The 21,829-nt window shown below is 47.0% G+C and overlaps 1 protein-coding gene across 1 annotated transcript in view; it reads left to right on the forward strand.

The window, feature by feature from the left end:
• Nucleotides 1-21,829, forward strand: part of PIWIL2 (piwi like RNA-mediated gene silencing 2) — a 2,549,426-nt gene that overhangs the window by 1,081,255 nt on the left and 1,446,342 nt on the right. Inside the window, exon 11 of the mRNA XM_086944806.1 lies at nt 7,096-7,209. Within this exon, the coding sequence (XP_086800932.1) occupies nt 7,096-7,209 (114 nt within the window). The remainder of the gene's footprint in view (nt 1-7,095; nt 7,210-21,829) is intronic.

Below are 21,829 nucleotides of genomic sequence, written 5' to 3' on the forward strand. Positions count from 1 at the left end.
GGACACGCAGTGAAGTTGGCAAACCCCATGCCACCATCACAGACTAGAGTTGCTGTGGTAGGGGACCTGGTTAGGCCAGAGTCCACCTTAGTTCCCCTAGTATACCCAGCCAAATTTCTTGGGGCACTCCCACCACCTGGGGGATTACTACTAGTAGTAACAGGTAGTGTTGGAGTATTACTTGGAGGAATATTTTCCTTATTGTTGGCTTTTGGGCAACTGCTGTCAGTTTTTCAGTGGTCACGTTGCTTACATATATAGCAATAATGTGTTTTAACATTAGAGAAAGGAGGTCAGGGTGTGCTAATCCCTTACCACCTACAACTACTAAGTTCAGTAGAACTTATGTATATCTAAGACTTGATTTATATGTACCTACAGGTACCTTGATATGATCTATCAGATGATATTACAAGATTATTTGGTAAAACAAATTGCAAGCTCTTATCCCAACCGCTGCATACCAATGTGAGAGGTTAGCCTGGCATATAATGTCCACTAGTTCTAGTGAGCACCTTGCACCAGTCTAATCGACCATTATTGATGGTGGTTGTAAAGTCAACCTTATCGAAAGCTATCCTAGTGGTAGCATAAACCAGCAGTCTTCAGGCTAAGACTTCAGTAGGCGAGTTAAGCAAGTTGTTTTACCATATATAATTCCTTGAATACTAAATGAAAGGACACTACACAAGGTATATATCAAATTTATATGTATTTAATCTGAACACAACCCCTCTGCACTCTTTATGAGGTCAGAGGTAAAAATGCAATACAAGTCACACAGTTAATATACGATAAGTTGCAAAGTATATGTTATGCCCTAGGGGCCTCACAAACCATATACTAAGAAAGTGGTATAAGTACCACGTGAGAGTTAGAAAGCAGGCCTGGGGCCTGTGGAATCGCTGGGGCTACACTAAACAACCAAACGTTAGGTCCTGCTGAGGTAATGCGACCCCAGGGGTTTTCCTAAGGTGCCCCGCAGACTGCCCCCGTGGGACCGGCAGAATAGGTATGGTACCTACGGCGACGCGCGGTCCAGCCCGTCGGAACCTACCCCCACGTGCAGCGTCCAGACAGGACGAAGACAGGACCAATTGGCCTGCCCATCTATAAACCTACAAAATAAGGTTGTATATCACATTGTGTAATTTTTCAATTCTTTCTTTGTGTAGTACTGAACACTGAGGTCCTGAAGAATTGCCATTAAGGCAAGAAACCTGTTGACCTGACCTGAGGGTTGTAGATATTCTGCTTTAACTTTTTTAAAGCATATATCTCCTCTCCCACCTTTTTAATCAAGGAAGTTAGCCACGCTAATAAAATACATTGTGGACTGACTCACCTTTTTTAATTCACTTTCACTTCACGACTACACTCCCCCCGCCCTCTCACACGCATGCACCATATCGCTGGAACAAAAGATCTCCGATAAAGAGCCCCGGTTTCGGGAGCCCGTCAGACATTGCAGCGCCAGTCTGACGAGGAGCAAAACCCATATGATGAAGCATGACACCTAGTTCACTGGGTGTGTGAGGGTTTTAGTTCCAACAAGGGAATCCCCCCCCCTTCTTGCTTTTTCTAGTACACTCACTCTTCTTTTTCACTCCTCCCGGGGAACTTTGTACCCCTCTTGTGTTACTAGTTTGGAAGGTAAACCAGGGGTGGTACAATACATGATGCAGCCCCTGGTAGGCCTAGGATACACCTATGCCCTGGGTACCTATGGAAAAAAGTGGGGGTAACCATATAGCCAGATTCCTCCTTCCTACAGCCGCCGAATCCTGCCCCTTTTTGGTGTGCGCCATCTCCCCTCGGGACCGATCGCCCTCCAAACCCTAATAAGATGATACGGGCGGGCAAGGGGATGTTGGGGGACCGTTCAAGGGTGACTGGAGCCCCCGAGTGAGAAGCCGTAGGCACCTCATGTCGCAATCCGCAGGCTACAAGGGAGAATTGGTGAACTAGTAGCGAGGCAGAGGCCAATGGCGCTTCAGAGACCCTTTCACCAGGGAGGCCAGTTGCAGTATGGCCAGGCTATGTAGGCCATAGATGTCGTGGGTCGTGCTGTAAGCGGTGGTGAAGAAGTCGTTCAGAAGTTCAGGACTGATCCTGCACCACAGTGATCAAGGCAGCAAAACAAGTGGCAGTGTCGGGCCTCTAAATGATAGGGTGCGAAAAGGTGATCCACCGCCGGCGAACGCTGGTTCCAGGTAGAGGAGAGGATGTGTAGTGTCGACCCACACGTGGCAGTTGCCAGCAGGGAGAGCCCTCAATCCGGCCTCACCTATTTGAGTCAGAGGGCCCAGCGGAGCAACTGACCAGCAAACCAGGTGTCTGCGAGATAGTCCAGAAAGGGTCTAGCCCCGGGGCAGGCGAGGGGCCCACCAACAGCGGGAGGTGCAGTCACCAACGGTCCCTCACCCTCTGCCACACCAAGCACTCAGGAGCCTAAAGAGCGGTCCACAGGGGAGTCCAGAGCGCAGCTTGAGTAGGCCACAGGTAGTCTCACCGCGCTGGCGATGTGTGCAGCTAGAGAGGATCAGATGCAGGGGAGGGGGACGCAAGGCCCAGGTCAAGTAGGTCAGGCAATCGGGGCCACAGTGTGCAGGGGAACTCCCGCACTGCATCTGCTCAGGAGGTCAGCATCCCCGGAATCCAGCAAGAAGTGGCGTAAATGAAGCAGAGAGGAGTGTAGGCTCGTGCCCAATCGAAGGCCTGCCAGACCGGGCGGGGGGGGGGGGGCGCTATGCAGGGGCTGAGTTTCCACGGGGACATAGTGAGCCCCTCAAAAGGCCAGTATACACCAGGAGCCCCCGATATCACAACCTGTCGCGCAGCCTCACCACCCGGCGCAGGAAGAGGCCTCTATGCAAGAAAATCTCAGCGGCTGCTCTTCGCAACAGATCAGCTCTGGGAGAGAAGGCGACAGGCCCAAGATGGGGGTCGCCGCAGGCGAGGGTGCCGGGACTCCCTCTGTTCTTGATTTCGCCCGAGCACGATGAAGCCCACACAGGGCCAGGCACTTCTCGCTCGTCAGCTGGTTCGTTTGTGGTGCTCTTGAGGGCAGGGGGCGCTTGGTCGCCAGGGGCAAGATGGCGGTGCCAGCCGCAGAGTGCAGCCGTTAGGATTGGGAGGGCTGCACCCCGGCGCCCGTACTGTCCTGACCCTTGTCCGCTTTCCAGGTGGTGCCCCTAGTGTTTCGCGCCTGTGGACTCCTATTTGCGGTGTTGATGGATGCCCAGCTCCGCTTTGGAGGCAGCTAGAGGTGGTGGCTTGCGGGAGCTCCTTCAGCGCACGTCTCACGGCGAGACCCCCCTCCACCATTGACCTTAATTTTTAAAAGGGTGGAGGGCCAAGTGACCCCCACCCCTCCCAGAGCCTTATTTGTTTTATTAAGTGCATAGGGGTGGCTACTGGGACCCCCTCCCCGAACCTCATTGAACCCTGGCAACCCCATACCCCAGGACTTTATGTATTTTTTCACTCAGTTCCATGCGATCTTCTCACCACCTGTAAGTTTGTGTTGTATGGTTCCTACGAATCAAGTAGGACTGTGTATTTTTCCATGGTAAATGTCAAAATATGGGGCCTTGGGTCACACATCAGAAAATGGCCTAATTCTTAACTAGCTCACAGTACCTCATTTGAACCCCTAACCTGACCAGGGCACTAGCTTGGTTTTGGCAACCCCAAACATGACCGCTCTTATTCCCCCAGGAAATAGTGGTAACAGATCTACCCTTTCGTTGATTTCTTTTGCATGCAGAAGATAAACATGAGAAAGATCCAAATTGGCTTTTCAAACATTTCTTAAAACAATTGTAATCTTGTATAAAAAGAGTGCACAGCAGTAAATAGACAGATGAAACAAAGCATTGTAACCAGCATTATGCAAATGGTGAAAAAGAGAAACAGTTCAACCATGATCAGGGGGGCTCCTCCGCAATGGCGGAGGAGCGTCGCCCCCACTGGCTCAGAAAAGGAGCCTAAAAATAGAACATTATTCTATCATTGTTTTATTTTTCACCTGCTGGCTGAGCCAGCGTGTGTAGGGAGAGTCGGGGATGGGGCCATGGAATGAAATGAAATGAAAAGAATCTTATAACGCGCAACTAAGCCCGAAGGCATCAAGGCGCCTAACAGCAAAACCATAAAAATAAATACAGAGTAACTACGGGTACGCCCTTGCAAACAGCCATGTTTTCAATGCTTTTCGAAAAAGCAGAACGGAGGGTTGAGATTTGATTTCACAAGGAAGGGTATTCCATAGCTATGGGGCAATTGAAGAAAAAGCCCTACCGCCCCATTTATTCCTACGGAAGCGGGAGACCACCAACAGCTGAGAAGGGTGAGGAGGACTGGTTGGTGCACTTTTAAGTGCGCATGTGTGTTTGGCCGTCTTGCCGTATTAGCCCTCCCAAACACACATGCGCACATAGGTTTCTCCAACCCAGCAATATTAAACAACCGGTTTAGAGAACAAACACAAGCTCCCTGTGCCTGAGCGGAGCATCAAACCAGCCCGCTCAGGGCGTATCCCTGCGCTGCTCTCATAGCACGAGAGCTCTGGGGATTGCACAGGGAGTCTGTGATGCTGTCCCATATCTGCTGGGACCAGGAAGAACACAGAGGCGGGAGGCGGCTGGCAGCTTCAGGTAAGTCTTACCCTTTCCTATTATTAAACTTCTACTCCCACACCCCGCTCAAAACCTCCCACGCTACCCCCACCCCTCGCGTCCCCTCCACCCGACCTACAACTTTGTGTTTGTGGCAGCCATTACGGACCATGATGGCGTTATTGTGTGATGATACTCCTACCTAATACTTTCGAAAGCATAGCTGGAGTACCTTCTGCCAGATGTTTTGGGATATGCTAAACCCCCCTTACCCTGGGTATGATGTAGCAGTAGGCCGATCTCGTCTAGAGCAGGCCACAGTCATTTACAGGATAGAGACCAAAGTCATTTGGCCTTTATCCACTCTGCCACCCTCTCTGAACTGGGGTGGCAGAGTGGGCTAAAGAACGGTGATGGATCAAACCCAGTTCTGTTGACTGGGTGTGAGTGTTTGATTGGTTCAGATGCTCCGTCCATCACCACCTCCTTTTGTACCGCTTTGTTCGCCATAAGTTGGCAGGGTATGCTCAGACGTGAGTCCCTTGCTCACTTTGCCACTGGATTCATGCAAGCCGGGCTGAAGAAGGCTGAAATGCCAGAAACCGGTCCTGGGAAGCTTGTTTCTGGTCCAGGGAAGTCATGGTTTGGCATTTCGGGCTGGACCTGTTCCCATGAGGCACAGGGTCATACTGATTTGCATATGGCCATGTCTGAACTGGGCTGGCAGAGTGGGCTAAAGAACGGTAATGGATCAAACCCAGATCTGTTGACTGGGTGTGAGTGTTTGATTGGTTCAGATGCTCCGTCCATCACCACCCCCTTTTGTACTGCTAGAGTCATCAGGGCTGCAGCTCAGTCACAGTGCGTCTCGTTCCAGGATAATCCCTGCCAAAGTTCTCCTCTGCTGTATGTTGCTCTGAGGCTGTTTATATAATAAATGCATAGTTGCAGTCTCACTGTCAAAGGTGCAGAGCTGATGTGATACTATGAAGTGTAGAGCTGTCTCCAACCCGGCAACGTAAATGCACGGTCATCGTATTCTATGTGCCTAGCCTTGGACAAAGTGTACAAATAACATGATAATAAAACTTACTAAGAAATTACCTGTTTGTACAAATACTTCTGAGTATATTATCGTGTAAGTGTAAAGCATGTAAAAAGTCACTTATTAAAAAGGCAGCCAAGCTGAAAGTAAGACTAAGATGTAGACTTTGAGCGGGCCCTTATGTGACCTCACACCAATGGGACTAGTATGATTTTGTTTTCAGTCTTCATGAATATTATTGATGATTTTCTGACAGAGAAAAAGTTCTTAGCTGTAACACCAACACCTGTTCTCTGTCAAGCATATCCTCAATACATTCATACTCACCCCTCTGTCCTCTCCAGTGCAGTCTAGGGAATGGAAGTAAAGTTTTGGATATAAAATCCTGTGATTATCAAGGACTGTCAGCATGAACTGATTGTCATAGTGCTAGTTCCTGGGAATGTGGTGGTCGAAAGGCAGCCTTAAATTGCTAATTTAGTTTTTGTCTTATGCTAAGCTGTAAGCACATGTTAGTATTTTCCTTAAATTTTTCCGCTTTCAAAAATGGGGAAGATAGGACCATTTCAGGGACCCGGTTTAGATTTGTTTCCTCTATTCATAACCATTTTTTACGTCTTACTTTGATAGGATAGTGTTTATTTAACCTCTTTAAAAGGTGTTCCAGGATGTAATTCGTGGGCAGGACTCTTAAGTGATTATGAATTTCTTGAAGATATATTTGACCCAAAACTGGTGTTACAGGTAAGTAAAGTGTTCTTCTCTATCTTACCAGCAAAGCTATGCTGTTTTTCCTCTGTGAATTTAGATTGCATGTGTTCACCCCATTTTTTTGGTACCTCCATTTTTTTTATTCCTTCTTTTTATTTTGGTGCTGTAGGTTGCTAGTCTGTTCGAATGTTGAGAATATCAATGGTAATCCCTTAATACAAACACTGTACTCCCTTATAGCACCAGTTCTATTTTAGGAGTGTCTCAGTAAATTCATTAGCTACCCCACTTTTCTTGATGCAGCCATTGCAGGAGCTTTGAATAGTCTTACTTTCTAACAATCTGACTGGGGAGCAACTGCCACTGTTGTGTGCTGTGATCATGAAGCAGTAAGGCAATTTCATGTGCCATTTCGATTTAAAAAATATATTTTTGTCATTTTCTTAATACATAAACAATGGAATAAGGATGTGCCTTTACCTGTCCATATTATTCTCTACTGAAGAAATATTCCATGATCCCACACTACTGTGGAGTAATTGGGGATTCTGCACATCCTCTGAGATACTGTAACGTTATTAATACAGTGAAGATACTCTTGGTTGAGAACTGGTGCCACTTTAAGTAACTTTCTTTGTAGCATAATTTCTTTCAGGTAATGTCTTAACTTGATTCTTTTGTAAATCTGACTAAGAGCAAACTATTCTGTGTGTCTTTTAGGTTACAGGTGTGGCCAGGTTATGCCGCCAGCATTCGAAGGACAGATGGAGGTCTATTTTTATTGGCTGATGTTGCTCACAAAGTTATCCGCAATGATTCTGTACTGGACATCATGTAAGTCTGTCATACCTGGCATTTCTATGCCCAGAAAGTTTGTTTTTTTGAACATGTAAAAAAAGCACATTGGTTTATATGTGGGATCAACACTCTTTAGGCCTATTTATAATGGTGTGCTAGGCTTGGAAATAAATACACTTTAACGTTTTCCTTAACATAATAAATCTCCTTTCAGATCTAGTGGCATAGAGCTATGACAGTATGGAATTGCTGTAAATCGTTGCTCTTTAGCTACAGAATTAGATTGCTTGTTAGATGTGCCATTTTCAGAACCACTAGAACATAATGGAAAATTATGGAAAAATGCTTGCCAAAGTCCCTGAGCGAGACCGGTACCCCTGTAGGATTCCTGTAGTCTCCAAAACCTTGTCTACCATGTGCAGGACAATCCACACCTTCCTGAACTACATCCAAGATGCTGGCTTCCAAGCCATTCCACTTGCCTCCAAAGAATCCTAGTTGAATTATCTAAACAAGTACCATTTATGACACCTCATATCATGTCAATAATGAAACAAAGCTAGTGTTTCAGCCATCTTCTGTAAGTGGAACAGCCCCCATTACTAGACCTATTTTTAGTTTGTAGACATAGTATTTGTACACGTTAGGTTTTTTATATCAAAGCAATAGTTTTTGTGAGAGAGAAAACATTTAGAGCAAGCTTGCTCCCCAGTCCCCCATAAAACTTTTAAAATAATTTATAGTATGTGGTGTCCCTGAACTTTCAGCCTGTATACTTGTATTTAACCCCCAAGCCCTCTGGGCAACAATGGCTAGCCAAGGTCTCACATATCTCACGGAAACCAAGTGGAGTACTGCCCTAAAGGTAGAAAACTGAAACGTATTTTTCTGGACAGAAGCAGTTGGCAAAATTGTATTTTCAAAATCTATTCCGTTAGATATACAAACCAAATGCCAGAAAATAGTAGCCGAAAAGATCAGCTATGTATCTATCATGCATATAGTTAGTTAATAAAAACACACAGTAATGTGACCTGCACACAAAGTGATAAACTTGCTGTATGCACATTAAAGATTTCAGCCAGAATTCGTTCACATACCTCTCACCTGATGAATTCGAACAGAAATACAGTATCATTCACTAACATCGATAATATAAATAAAGATGTCATATATTTTGATATTAGTGTAAAAACAGTGTTTATTTTTGGATGTTAGCTATAGAAACAATGCAAAATAAATATTTGTCAATTAGCGCCGATAAGCAAGCAATTATGCGAGTAGTAGTAGTAAGTTTATTGCTTGATTAATTAAAATCTTAGCAGTACACACATCAATAAGAAATGTATAAAAGGATACATATATGTGACGTTATTTCATATTATCTTAAAAAAAAAAAACAGCGTGATGGATATGCATTAAAATCGACCAATTTTCTGGTTAAAATTACATACAGTTTGTTTGTGATGAAGGTATAAAATTTAAAAAAGAAGTAAGGGTACGTCCCCGTCTGAGGGTGACGCCAGTATCCATAGTTCTAGTAGTCTATTGTTTGGTCGTGGACGACTGCCTCAGGATCGGAACGTAGTGGGAGTCAAGGAGAGTTGCCGGAATAAAAGAGCTTGGGTGCGCGCAACTGTGCTCAGGCTGCGGCGAGAAGCTTTGTTTGGGCAGTTTTCATGTAGCGGACGAAGCTGCAGGTTAATTTAACGTTGGCCCCGCTGAAGCACGCCTTCACTGCCTGTCTGCACGTCCGGATATGCATTTCATTTATATGCGGTTTTAGCAGTTCTCTCCTCTCCCGGTCTAGGAACTTACATATGCATAGGAGGTGCAGCATATCTTCTTTGGTTTCGCCACATAGTCTGCATTGTGTAGATGTGAATATACGTTTCCAGGGGGGCAAATGTGGTTTGACAGGAAGGATGCCCATCCTCAGGGCCAAGAAGCCTTCTTTTAAAGGCCCGGAAAAGCTGGTCTTGAAGTACGGTTGTGGTGAGCATTTTGGATAGCTTTGTATCACGAACCAGCTATGGGCCCTCTTATTTAGACATTCTTTATCATTTGCGGTGGAGACGAGCTTTGATGACTTATTCACCAGGTCTTTTACGGTCTTGAATGGGAGTCCTGACTCCCATATATTCTCCAGAGCTAACAAGCTGATCCCTGATTGGAGGTAGTCTTTGGCCGTTGAGGCATGTTTCCTTGAGATTTCCTTTCATAGGAATGAGTTCAGCGAGCCCGCCTCTGCACTCTTTATTTTATACCAGCTCTTTACATACGCGGCCTTCCTGCTTATTCTCTGGTTTACTATTCCAAATTCGAGGCGTAGTTGGGCTGGGGAGGTGTATTTAGGAAGCTTGAAGATTATTCTTAAAGCTTTAGCAACCGTTTTATTGAGGGTTTCTTCGTCCGACCCTCGCAAGGCATCGCTGCCGTATGTGAGCGTGGGCAGCAGCTTTGCGCGAAGCACTTCAAGCAGTGGGAGCAGGTTTGGTCCTGCTATTTTGCTTTTAAGATTTTTCAGGGTGATTGCTAAGATGGTTCCTCGTCTCTGAATCACCTCTTTTTGTTGGTCATATGTCCCATTCTTATCAAAGATAATTCCTAGATATTTGTAGTCGTGGACGACTTCAAGTTCTCTCTCACCCAGCTGCCATTTCAGTCGCTTTTTTGGGTTGCGCTGGTTTAGCACCATTATTTTTTACTTTTCTAGGTTGATATCTAGCCCGTTTTTTGAGGCGTGGTTGTTCGTAGTATGGAGCAGGTGTTGTAAGCCGACTGGGGTTTGGCTGAGTAAAATCAGGTCGTCGGCGTACAGTAAATTTGAGAGAGGGAGGCCTCCCAGGTTTGGTGCATGATGGTTACAGTTATCTAGGTCAGTTGAAAGATCAGCCACAAAGAGGTTAAATGGAGTAGGAGCCAAAACGCCCCCCTGCTTTAAGCCTCTGGAGGTTGGGATCCGCCTGGATACGATTGTACCACTCCCCAGTTTTATTTGGACCCATGTGTCGGAATGTAGTAGGATGAGTTGATTCAGAAGGGGGGAGGGATCCCCCATCGTACTAGCTTTGACCATAGCTTTCCTCGATCTATGCTGTCAAAGGCAGCTTTGTAATCGATGAAACAGACAAATAATGGTTTTCTTGCTGCTTTTGTCGAATCGGCTAAAAGGGAAAAAGCCAGGATGTTTGTGGTGGTCCCCAGGTTTTCCTGGAAGCCTGTTTGGTTAATTGGAATTAAGGCCTTTTCCCTTTCCCATTCCCGGAGGTCGGCTAGAATAAGTCCCGCGTAGTACTTGGCCTCGATGTCAATGAGGGCGATGAGCCTGTAGTTTTTTGGTTCACTTTTACATCCTTTTTTATAGATAGGCGAGAGGATTGAGCCTTTCCAGGATTCTGGGATTGTTCCTGTTGTAGTAATGTTGCCAAAGAGCTTTTGTAATGAGCCAGACCAATACTTTTGATCTTGTTTGTATAACAATGGGGGCAAGCCGTTTGGCCCGGGGGCACCATCTCGGTGGCTGTGCTGTATTCTGTCCTCGATCGTTTTTAGGGAGGAACTAGGTGGTAGATTATTCCTATAATGGGTGGGCCGAGATAGATCGGCATAGAGCTCAGCTGGTTTTTGCAAGTTGCTTTGGGGGCCTACATTAAAGTAGTGTTGCAGATAGGTTGTCCAAACGTCCTCCGTTATGTAGGAGTTGATCCTGGGTGCAGATGGATTTTCGATGCTCTTGACCGTTTGCCAGAATCTGGCACTGTTATTCATTTTGGCATCATAGAGTAGTTTAGCCCAGAGTGATTCTTTGTATTCCTTTTTTGCGCGCCAGATGATTTTCTTTTTCCTTGATCGAAGTTTTCTTAGTGCATCTATGGTGCCAACAGTAGCGCTGTTTTGGCGAATAGAGCGAATTGCTCTGTTTGTCGCCCCTTAGGTGTCTTAATTCGGCATGCTCACTTGATGACAAGTGGGTGCAATGGTTTGTTCCTGCCCAGATGCTTTGTTCTGGCTGAGGCACTTTTTGTACTGATTGGGTGACAGCAGGTGGGGCGGGTTGGCCCATAGCTTTGGTAAAAATTTCCCAGGCGTGGACGGTGCTTCCTTCGGTGAGTTTGATCTCTTCCCACGTTGTTTTTGCAGCAGCTGCTAGCTTTTCTGGGTCGTGTATTTTACAGCGGATTCTCCTATGTTGGTATCTCGTGGTCTGACAGGGTTCTGAAATTGCGTATGTTGTGGCAGTGCCCTGGATACCTAGAGTGAGTTCTTGGGGCTGATGGTCACTGTAATCGGACACCCCAATCCTGAAATCTTTTACTAAGCCCAGAAGTGGGAGGGCGACAAAGGTATAGTCGATTGCGGTGTTGACCGCGTTTCTGTAGAAAGTTGGGGCTTGAGGTCTGTCCCCTGGCATGCGGCGGTTTAGTGCTACCATTGAGAAACTTTCCAGTTCTCTGTGCAGATCTTTCGAGATTTTTGTTGGTTTGCCCCACTTGTAGTTGTCCTGGGAGATGATCCCCCATGCTCGGTGTTTATCGTCGTCTAGGTAGCAGTCTCCTGTTACCTCCCCTAGGAACATGTTGAAGTCTCCTGTTAGGATATAGTTCGAGCTTTCGTCCTCCGTTGTTAACCGGGTGTGTTCAAGTATCAACTGCTTTGCACCAGTCCTCTTGCCCTGGGGGTGGATGTAAGTGTTTACCAGAGTTATGTGTTGTTAGTTACTTTGGCCCCGCATTTCGAATTGGATTGCCATTGTTTCAAGGGATGTAATGTTTTTGGTCGTGTATTCTTTCCCTGTGGTTATGGCTGCAATCGAGGCGTAGACGGTTAGTCCTCCTTTGCGGTGGCCATAGATCGATTGTCGAGCTGCAGGGAGGTGGTAGGTCTTGTAGCCTTGGAGATGTGAGGGGTCCTCCAGCCAAGTTTCCTGTAGGAGAACTAGATCAAAATTTTGAAAGTATAACAGTAGTGTAGGGTCGTTGATTTTCGTCCCGAGTCCATTGATGTTCCAAGAGCAGAGTTTTAGGTTTCTTTCCTTGTTTCCCTGTTCAGGGTTCGGTCATGGATTATCAGTTCTGAAATTTATTGTTTTGGATATCCAAGACCAGTCGGTTGAGGGATGGGTTTCCTCTAGCCTCCTACCCCTCCTTGCTGTGAGGCTTGGACCATCTGGGCCTGTGACCGAGGTGCTGCGGGCCCCCTTGAGAAATGTATTGCACTGATTTCGTTCGGTCGAACTACTTAATGGTCTCTTATTGGAGTCAAGTTTGTATTGGAGTAGCGGGGTCGGGTATCCGACTGGTCGATGCTGATACACTCGAATCCCCCATGCTTCTACTTGTGCGTCTTCGCTGAGAATTCTATCTACTCGCTCCGAGCTTGCCCATTCGGTCTTGGTAACCTCTTGGTCCGAGAGATGCTTGAAGGTTTTAAATTATACGGACAGCAGGTCGTAGGTTTTAATCCCGGCCAAACTTCTGATTGCTTTTATTATTTGGAGGATGTTACCACGATTTAGGATGTCCCTTCTGCCTTTGGACTTGTATTCTGGGACGAACAGAATTATTTGTGAGGTTGCTTGTTGAGCTTGGTTAGCTAGCTTGCTGATGCCTAAGGGCTTGTAGCCTGGTTCTTCAGTCTGGACATTCGTTTGGATTTTTCCTGTTTCGTTTTCGATTCCGTGAGTTCGCTCCCTGTTATGAGGGTGACCATCTATGTTGATGATGGTGGTTCGGTTTGCTTCAGTTATTTCTACTGGATTTAGTTGCGCAGTTGTGTGTTGATGTTGAGCAGTATCACATACTGGTGGGGTTCTATTCCTTTTTGTGTCGTCACTTCCGATTGTGCTGGACGTTTTGCTGCAAGTCGCTTTATCCTGAGGATTTATTGGGTTTTGATTGAGGTCCTTGGGGACATTGACTCCAACTCGTGCTTGGCTTCCTGATGTCTGGGTGGTGATTGGCCCTTGATCTGGCTGTTGATTTTGTGGCGTGTTAGATTCTTCTATCTCCTGCGGAAGGGCATTCTGGGTGTTTGGTACAATCTGAAAGTATGATTTAATAGGTGAGTTCTTGTACCTCCCTTTCCTCCTTTGCTTCCTTCGCTGCTTGGAGGATTGTCCTATGTTCTGCTCAGCATTGCCTTCCAAGGTTGTAGCTTTATGCGTAGTTGGGTGGCTGATGGTTGCTGCAGCTGATTCCGGATACTTTCCCTCGACATTCCTTGGGAGTTTTAAAGGGAACGAGTTGGTTACTGTGTGGGAAGTTTTCGTTCCGGTTTCCGGATATTGGCCAGCCTCGTAAGTAAACTCCCTATGATGAAGTGCGTGAAAGTTACTGCTAAAACTGTATCTTTATATAGCCTGATAAGTTGTAAGGTGGAGCAGCAGACAAAATGACTCCTGGCTTTGTAGTAGCATCCAAGGCAAGATGCTGTGCTTCACAGGTATAGGAAAGTACCCTTTTTCTATGGTCACACCACACTTTTTGCCCCTGTGCTGATGGTTATGACTTTGAAAGTTCTTTGAAGTCTGCTACCGAGACCCCAAGTGCCAGTGCTCTATCCCTAAAACACAATGTAGCAAATTGGTACTCCTAATTGGCATGGACTTTAACCCTTTTTTAAGTCTGTAGTAAAGTGGTAACCAGAGCCTGAAGCATTAGTTGTGCCACCTTAAGTGACAGTAGTAAACAGATGACAGCAGTCTGACATTGCAGAGAGCAGGAACACTGCAAACTGCTCCAACTCAACTTTGCCATCACCATGAGTGACAAGGTCAAAGCACTATTTTATATATGTCAGTCACCTCTAGCTAGGCCTCCAAAGCCCAGGAGGCAGGATGAAATATATGAAAGATATGGACATAAAAAAGCAAGGTTATATGTCCCTGTAGTAGCCTCTCCATTTAGGACTTTTATAGATTTTCAGCGGTCCATAGGATAACATGGGCTGGCATGTGGGCACACTCGAGATTGACAGCTTCATTATGGTATCGCTGAATAGGGTCGTGTTTGGTATCAAACAACGTACCTCCTCACCACTGACATGATTCCTGTGTCCAGGTTGATGTGGCATGCACCCAGGCGGCTACCTTGGAGGCTTCCCACCTGGGTGCCCCAGCACTTCAGGTGCTCTGCCTGGCAGCGTGTGCTTTCTGCCACCAAGACATGAATCCGATCTCCTACCAGGTAGTGTGAACGCTCCCAGAAGTCAGAAACAAAGACCCGACTAGGAAGCAGGTGACACCTCCTTCCTGAACAGGATGGCTAGTGAAGTGGCTCATCAAGGCAGTGAGCTTCAAATTATTCATCACCTCTGACATGCATGTAGGCTGCCTCCCAGAGAGGAGGAAACAGCCCTCCCTGTGCCCCAGGCACATTTGCAGCCAGGGAGGCAGGAAAATATGGTATTCAGTAGCTGTACATCCCCAGGAGGCGTGCCACAGCTCTAGGATGGGCTTCTTGGTCTGTACAGCTAAGGAAGACTTCTGTCATTTTTAAAAGTGTTAGAATAGAGGGTTCTGGGTAGGAAAGGTGTCCAACACCCCGAATGTGATCATCTCAGGGTCAAATTACTGGCACCCCCAAGCAGAGGGACCACTTTGTGAGCCAAAAGCAACTCCAGACTTCCTCGGACTAGTGGCACTAGTCTCCTGTACACCGCAAGTAAAAACGACAACCTGGAACCAAAGGATTGCTGGCCATCAGGCCCTCCGGGGGATTACCCAAAATTAGATGGTAGAGTGCATTGTGGGAAACCTAGTCCTACCTTCCAGCAAATCTCAGGCAGCTACCATGGTTCCCTGGACCTCCGGACATCGAAATGCCAATTCACTGGACTTACAGTTACCATTGCTTGATGCTGATTACCACCCCCTTTGTTCGAAACTGTATCAAGAGAGAACCCTGCAACACCGTCAACTTACCACCTCTGTTGCCCCATTGAGCTTTTGCATCCATCACACCCCATTCCCCACGCCCCAGCACCGTCTAAGCAGTAAAAGCTGCACCCCTGCGGCTTCCATTCAGCACCAAGGACAGCCAGAAGAACTCTGCACCCGGCCTTCTCGGGCCAGGTAAAATCAAACTGACTCTTGTGACTTGGTCCTGGATTCGACTTAACTTGACCTCCATATGTCCTCTTAACACTAGTACTTTTTTTTCATTGATCCCAATGGTAAAGTTTCATAATTGAAGTGCATTGTTTCATGATTTTTTCTAAATTCTGTGACTCTGGTTATATATATCCAATCTCATTAATGTTTGTGTCTAAATTAATTTAAAAATGTGCTTTGTTTTTATAAATCGGTGTTGGATTTCTTTCAAGTTGTGTCAATTGCTTATCATGCATGTTGGTACTCTGAAATGCTTAACACATCTTCCTCTAGTAAAGCCTAACTGCTTTTTGTCTCTCTACCAGGACTGATCTAAGGATTCATTAACCAAGTGCCATCTTTGAGGTATTGTGAGAGCTTTGCATGGTGAAGCCTAACCAGCATCACCACATGATACTCCACCTTCCTGCAACAAGAGAACGTCATCCATGTTGTGGTTCTGTGCCTCATGGAAAACTTATGTTCTGTATTAACTCCATCTTCCCCTCCTCTTCTTCAAATAAGAAAACCAAGTCTAATAAAAAAAACTGTCCCTCTCCAGACTTTGGGTGTGGCAAGCACTTTGTCGCTTGTAAAAGCATTGATGAAGACTTTGTGCTTGAGCACATAATCAATAACACCAGGAACTAAGACCCCCCCTCGAATGTACCAGAGTAGACAAATAAGCCTTCACATCAGTGAGCAAGAGTACCCCGATGTTGACAAGATATACATTGTCAAATCAACTACATTCATAAAAGAGACTCTTAAATCAGCAACGAAGACAGAGATTCCATCCACAAGGAACTCACCATCGAAAACCAAGTTTCTGGCTTTGATGACTGTAGGAAAGTGCCCCTTTTTGCATGGTTACCCCTCACTTTGTACCTGACATCTGACACAACCTGATAATGTGCCCTGTTCCTGTCAATCAGGTTCCTAGGGTGTGTGTTGTTTCCCAAGACTGTATCTTTGTATCCACAATTTGCACATTCCTGGCCACAGGTAAGCCCCTTGTAAAAGGTACCATGGGTACGAAGAGCACTCTGACAAGGGGAGGCCTATAAGGGCTGCAGCATCTATTGTGCCACCTTTAGAGGCTATGCACCTTAACACCCACACACTGCCATTGCAGGCTGCATGTTTTAGTGCAGAGAAAAGTGAAGCATCGAAATGGCACGCATCTCTGTGTGCCATGTCTGCAATCCACTGCCTGAGGCATAGGTAGGTAACCCTTCTAGTAGGGTGCACTACCCTAAGGTGAGGGTACAGAGGCATGAGCCCTGTACCCCTACCATGTCTAAGTCTCTTCTTAGACATTGAAAGAGTAGTAAACCCATAAACAGTATATGGTCTGGGGGATGTATGACGTTACAACGCATGCTTTTACCACGCATGCCTTTAGAACGCGGTTTTTACATCGCAAACCTTTACAACGCATATCGCTTTGGGGTGCGGATAGTGAATAGTTTAATTTACTATTCCAACTCCAGTCCCCGTGGACACTAGGGAAGGTGTTGGATTGTAAATTAAACTTATTCCCTATCCTAGAGCCCCCCCCAGCGCAATGCGTTGTAATGGTTTGCGTTGTAAAAGTTGTGTCATAAAGGCACTGCGTTGTAAAAGATGCGTTGTAAAGGATGTTTCCCGGTCTGGGAGTTGGTCATTACCAACTCCACAGCTCCATAATGGTTTTACTAAAAACTGGGAAGTTTGGTTGCAACCTTCTCAGTACATTAAACCCACATTGATGCCACTGTAAGTTTTAATGTAAAAAGCACTCAGATGGTATCTTAGAGATGCCCCTTGAAAGTCGACCAGCCCTGGTTTGGTTCCTGAATGGATGCCTGCCATGTGTCACCACCATGAAGGGTTTCTGGACCCTTGAGTATAGAGCACCCGCTCTCTGGGTCCAGAAACTAACCCCATCCTGGGCAGAGGTGTCATGCCTCCACCCCGAGGATGGGCTGGGTCTACGAATGGGAAGCTTTAAAGGCCTGCTTTGGGAAGCTGTCCTTGCCTTTTGCTTCCCCGAGTAACTGGCTCCCACCGGTTCTTATCCCACTTTGGGCAGGAGAATTAGTGGGAAAAGCAAGCTAGGAAGAGAGGTGTGCCCACCTTTGCCAACCCTACCCCTCAGGTGGGGGAGGCGAGGTGAAGCACACGTCATTCCCCTCCATCTTGAAGATGAGGGGACTCAGCCAATTAGGGAGAGGCTCTTGACCCCGCCCACTGGAGGGTGGCATTATAGTGGGTGTATCCACCCCCAGTATTTAGGGGAAACTCTGAACCTTGCATCCTCAGATTTGTGAAAGAAAGAGGGACCGAAGAGCCGTGCTGACCTAAGAAGCGGAGGACATCAACTGCTTTGGCCCCAGCGCAACCAACCTTTCCCGTCAACGACCTGCCAACAGCAAGAACCCCTGCGAGTCTAGCAGCTAGGAACCCACAGAGCCCAGAGGACCTGCCCCGCAACAATCTTGCTGACTCTGTCTCCCGTGAGCACCGGATTTGATCAAGCAAAGATTTGCCACAGAATATGGATCCTGGCGACCTCAGAGATCCTGACCTGGTATCTGGTGATATCCCAACCTCCCTCAAGGAGACGCCTGCAGCCTCAACCTGAAGGGTCCCCCGACTACAACTGGAGCGGTTAAGAAAACACGTCACCAGAAGACACCCCTGCACCTGATGCCCAATAGCTTTGGGTAGCCCAACTGACAGTGTCCAGACATCTCTCAAGATCCACACTTACCTCTCCAGCCGGTGGTCGCCTTCAGGAAGTCTCCTTGACTGAGTCTGTAGTAACTTTGCAAAACCGAATGTCTCCATTGAGAAGCACAGGATCCCCAACGTCCTCTTTGCACCCTGCCGCACCAGTGCCGCTGGTTGTGCAGCTCGTGTACTGGTTGTTGGCCCCTGCAATGCTCACCTTAGCCCCAAGAGCTTTGCTCCCACACCTGAGTGGCCTGCTCATAAGCAGTTCCTAATTGAAGGCCTCCTTAGCCCCATTGGCTAACTTTGGGCCCCTGCACTCTGCAACCGGCTGCCCCAGAGCCGCCAGTGGTGCAACTTGAGTGCTAATCTAGACCTTGGGGAACCTTGGTTTTAACCCCCAAAACTCACCCTCGTAAGTTGTGTACTTACCTGATAAACCACTAACACTTTTTCCCCATAGGAACCCATGTTGAGAGATTTTGGGCCTAAAAATGCCTGTGTTGAACTGTTGTTTGAGAAAAAGAGAACTCAATTGCAAAGTATTAAAAAATCCTACCTACCTTGTATTGAGGAATCCTAAGGTGTGGTATCTAGGCCTACCACCCCCAGTACTCAGTAATCCAAAAGTAATCCAAGAATTATGAAAAGAAATTAAAAGCATATGCAAACCTGTAACAATTGGACTTTCAAGCACAACTACACTTCCTTGAATAGTCTTACATTTGAAAGTATATGTTCGAGGCATGCGAGTTGTTGATCACATGCTATGGATACTCCTGCCATCTATAGTCGGCTCTGGATGTTTGCAATTTGTTTTTCTTCGTAAAAGTCTTTTCCAGTCACGAGGTAGGCGACTCCTCCTTTCGGTGATGGTGGGCATGAAGCTTTTCTTGACCGTGCTCTTGCTAATTCTACTGGTGGGAGATCTTTTCTTTTGCATAGCACACCTGTTGCCCTGTTGGTGGTCGGCCGCGCAGGATGCTGTCGTGCTGCCGCCCAAGTTGTGAATTGACACCACCCGGGAGAGGACTACAGCCCCCAGGGTGCACCAGCAACACAGCAGCTGCCGCTAGTGAGGGGGAGGCGTGGTCACTGCTCATAAAGCGATGCCTCTCCCCCGCGGCATGGGAGACTTTTCTTGCCTGTGCCCTTGCTAATTCTATTGCTGGGAGATCCTTTTCTTTTGCTTACCGGTTGCCCTGTTGATGGTCGGCCGTGCAGGACGCTGTCGTGCTTCTGCCCAAGTTGTGAATTGACACATCACCCAGGGAGAGGACTACAGCCCCCAGGGTGCACCAGTAACACTGCAGCCGCCGCAAGTGAGTGGGAGGCGTGGTCACCGCGCATAAAGAGCTGCCTCTCCACCCGTGGTGCGGGATTGACGCCCGGACGAAGCCCAGACCAAGGGCGGGCACATCTGAGACTGCCATAGACTGGGCTGGGCCACCCCCCTAACATCCAATTTATAAGCACTGCATTGGTAGCCCTTGTTGTTTGATGATCTTAAGTTACGGCTAAAATGAACTAGCGTAAGATGGGTGTGGGTTCAGGAGTTGTAGGGATATTAGATGCGTTCCTTTCTGGGGCTGAATAAGCACTGATTTATCAGATTCAGCTCACTGAATGCTGATTGTCGCTGATGCCATCATTACCCCCGACCAGATTAGTGTTGACCTCCCTCTCTGAGTGCACCGTCACTACTGATGCATTCTCACTGACTAGTCAGGCTCCACTGGCACCACCAAATTCACCACCCCCTGATACAGGTAACACAGCCCATACCCGATACCCCTATGATACACACAAGGAGCCAAAAGTAGAGCCAGGTCCGTGGTGGGGAGCCACCTTTTAAAAAAGGAAAAGCGCAGGGTCCTCCAAAGACCCTTCAGCAGGTGCCTAGACCCAATAAACGTATGGAGGGTGAAAATGGGTGCGAAGGCAGTTCAAAGAATAATATTGCCTCTAATAATGCTTGTAAAATCCCCACCACTACTGCAATAACCGACCTACCATCATGTCCGTCTGAGGATGTTCTTTTCACACGGATAGAAAACAAACTCCTAGCCCTGATCAACCCACTCTTAGATAAACTGATCCTGATAGAAGGAAGGTTGATTAAAATAGAGCAGTCTATTTCTAGTGCCCTGCTGACTAATTCCAACGTGCTACAGGGTGAAGGGTCGGCCTCTCAGTTGGTGAGCGAAACCTACTCCAGGGCACTCACCAACACTGCACCCTGCCACCCTCCTCCAGCTACAGCAGCACTCACGACCAATCAACCCCTGCACTCCATTCATAGCTGCACACATTCTACATCAGCCCAGACAGCAGGGGAATCTTGCACTCTGGTCCCCCAACAATGTGTTACTAGCAATTTTCATGCCCATACGTCTTACACCTCCCTCCGGACGCAACACCTTATACATTTGTTTTGGCCAACGTCCCAGTGTTACAGCCTGCATCATAGGAACACTGGTCTTCATTGAGGAATAGGGCACTACATCTGCTGACTGTCAGGACAGGTATCAAGCATGACCTCTTCCTTCATTTTAAAATGGGCCGAAGAATACCATGGATAGGTATCTTACATAAGTCCCTACCCGGGGACTGTGTCGTTTTAAGCCTCGGGACCCCAGGATTGAGCCAACACATTTTGGACAGGGCAGGAAATCGGCAAATCAAGACGCACAATATTAGCATCTTTCCTCTGGGATTCTTTTATCAACCGACCATAGTTAACAGGGGCACCAAACGGGGGGGAGACACCACAAGCATGTGGTACACAGAACTATTCAAACCACACATACAATCGTTTTGGCATTTTTGCCTCTTTAGATGATATAGATTGACTTGGGTCTGACACTGCTTTACCGTTCTTAGGCTTATGTGTTTTCAGGGGCATTTGTAAGAACGGCTCCGATCCTAATTCTTCGTCCATCAAAGAACTAATTTCAAATAGGAACTACAATCAGATAGGGGCAGGACATGTGGGTGGTACCCCAATCTGGTGGAAAATGGCCAAGGTGGGGTGGACTGGACGTGAACAGGAGCAGTGTAGTAAAGGAGGACCAACTCTCAACCCCCCTTCTTGTAGGGCTCCCAATGTCCAATGACGGATTTAGACCGGTGGTTATGGATAATGACATTGTTCCTAATCCCCCTGTTATTTCCAGCATTCCTACCTAAGGGCCCAATAAGCCTAACCTATCACTAGTTTGTTGGAACATTGCTGGTCTTTCTACCAAACTCACTCATCTGAATGGACTGCATTCATTGATAATCATGATATGTGGGCATTCCAGGAAACCTGGGCATTAGAACAAATCTGTCACCCAGGTTTCCTAAATATTTGCAAACCAGCCCTGGGGGGATAGAGGGGTAGACCCATATTGGGACTAGTCATCTGGGTCAGACAGCAAGCAGGCTATACAGTGGAGGAAGCCCAGATTGAAAGAAGGGATATTATAGCCATCAGACCCCAGATGGGAAAGGCTCCAGATATATTGGTCATCAGTGTCTATGCAAGACTGACCCCCGGAGGGACCCCCGGGGGCAGAGGTTCTAGCACTGTTGCCTTTTTAGACAGGTTTTAGAACAGCAGTAACTTGATAATTGTAGGGGACTTCAACTGTACCTTCGAGACCCTTGATTATGAAAATGGCAATCTCGGTATTGAGGAGTATGCACAATGGGACTTTCCGTCCCTTGACCTCCTACCCATTAAATGATGGACTGAGTCGGCGTTATAGCTGAACGAGCTATGTCTGGAACGGGGAATAAGGGCAGTGAATGGGAGGTCCAAGTCAGACAGGCGGTGCTCACATACTTTTGATAATGGAGTGAGAA

Source organism: Lissotriton vulgaris, chromosome 11 (assembly GCF_964263255.1).
Source record: "Lissotriton vulgaris chromosome 11, aLisVul1.2, whole genome shotgun sequence".
NCBI lineage: Eukaryota > Metazoa > Chordata > Amphibia > Caudata > Salamandridae > Lissotriton > Lissotriton vulgaris.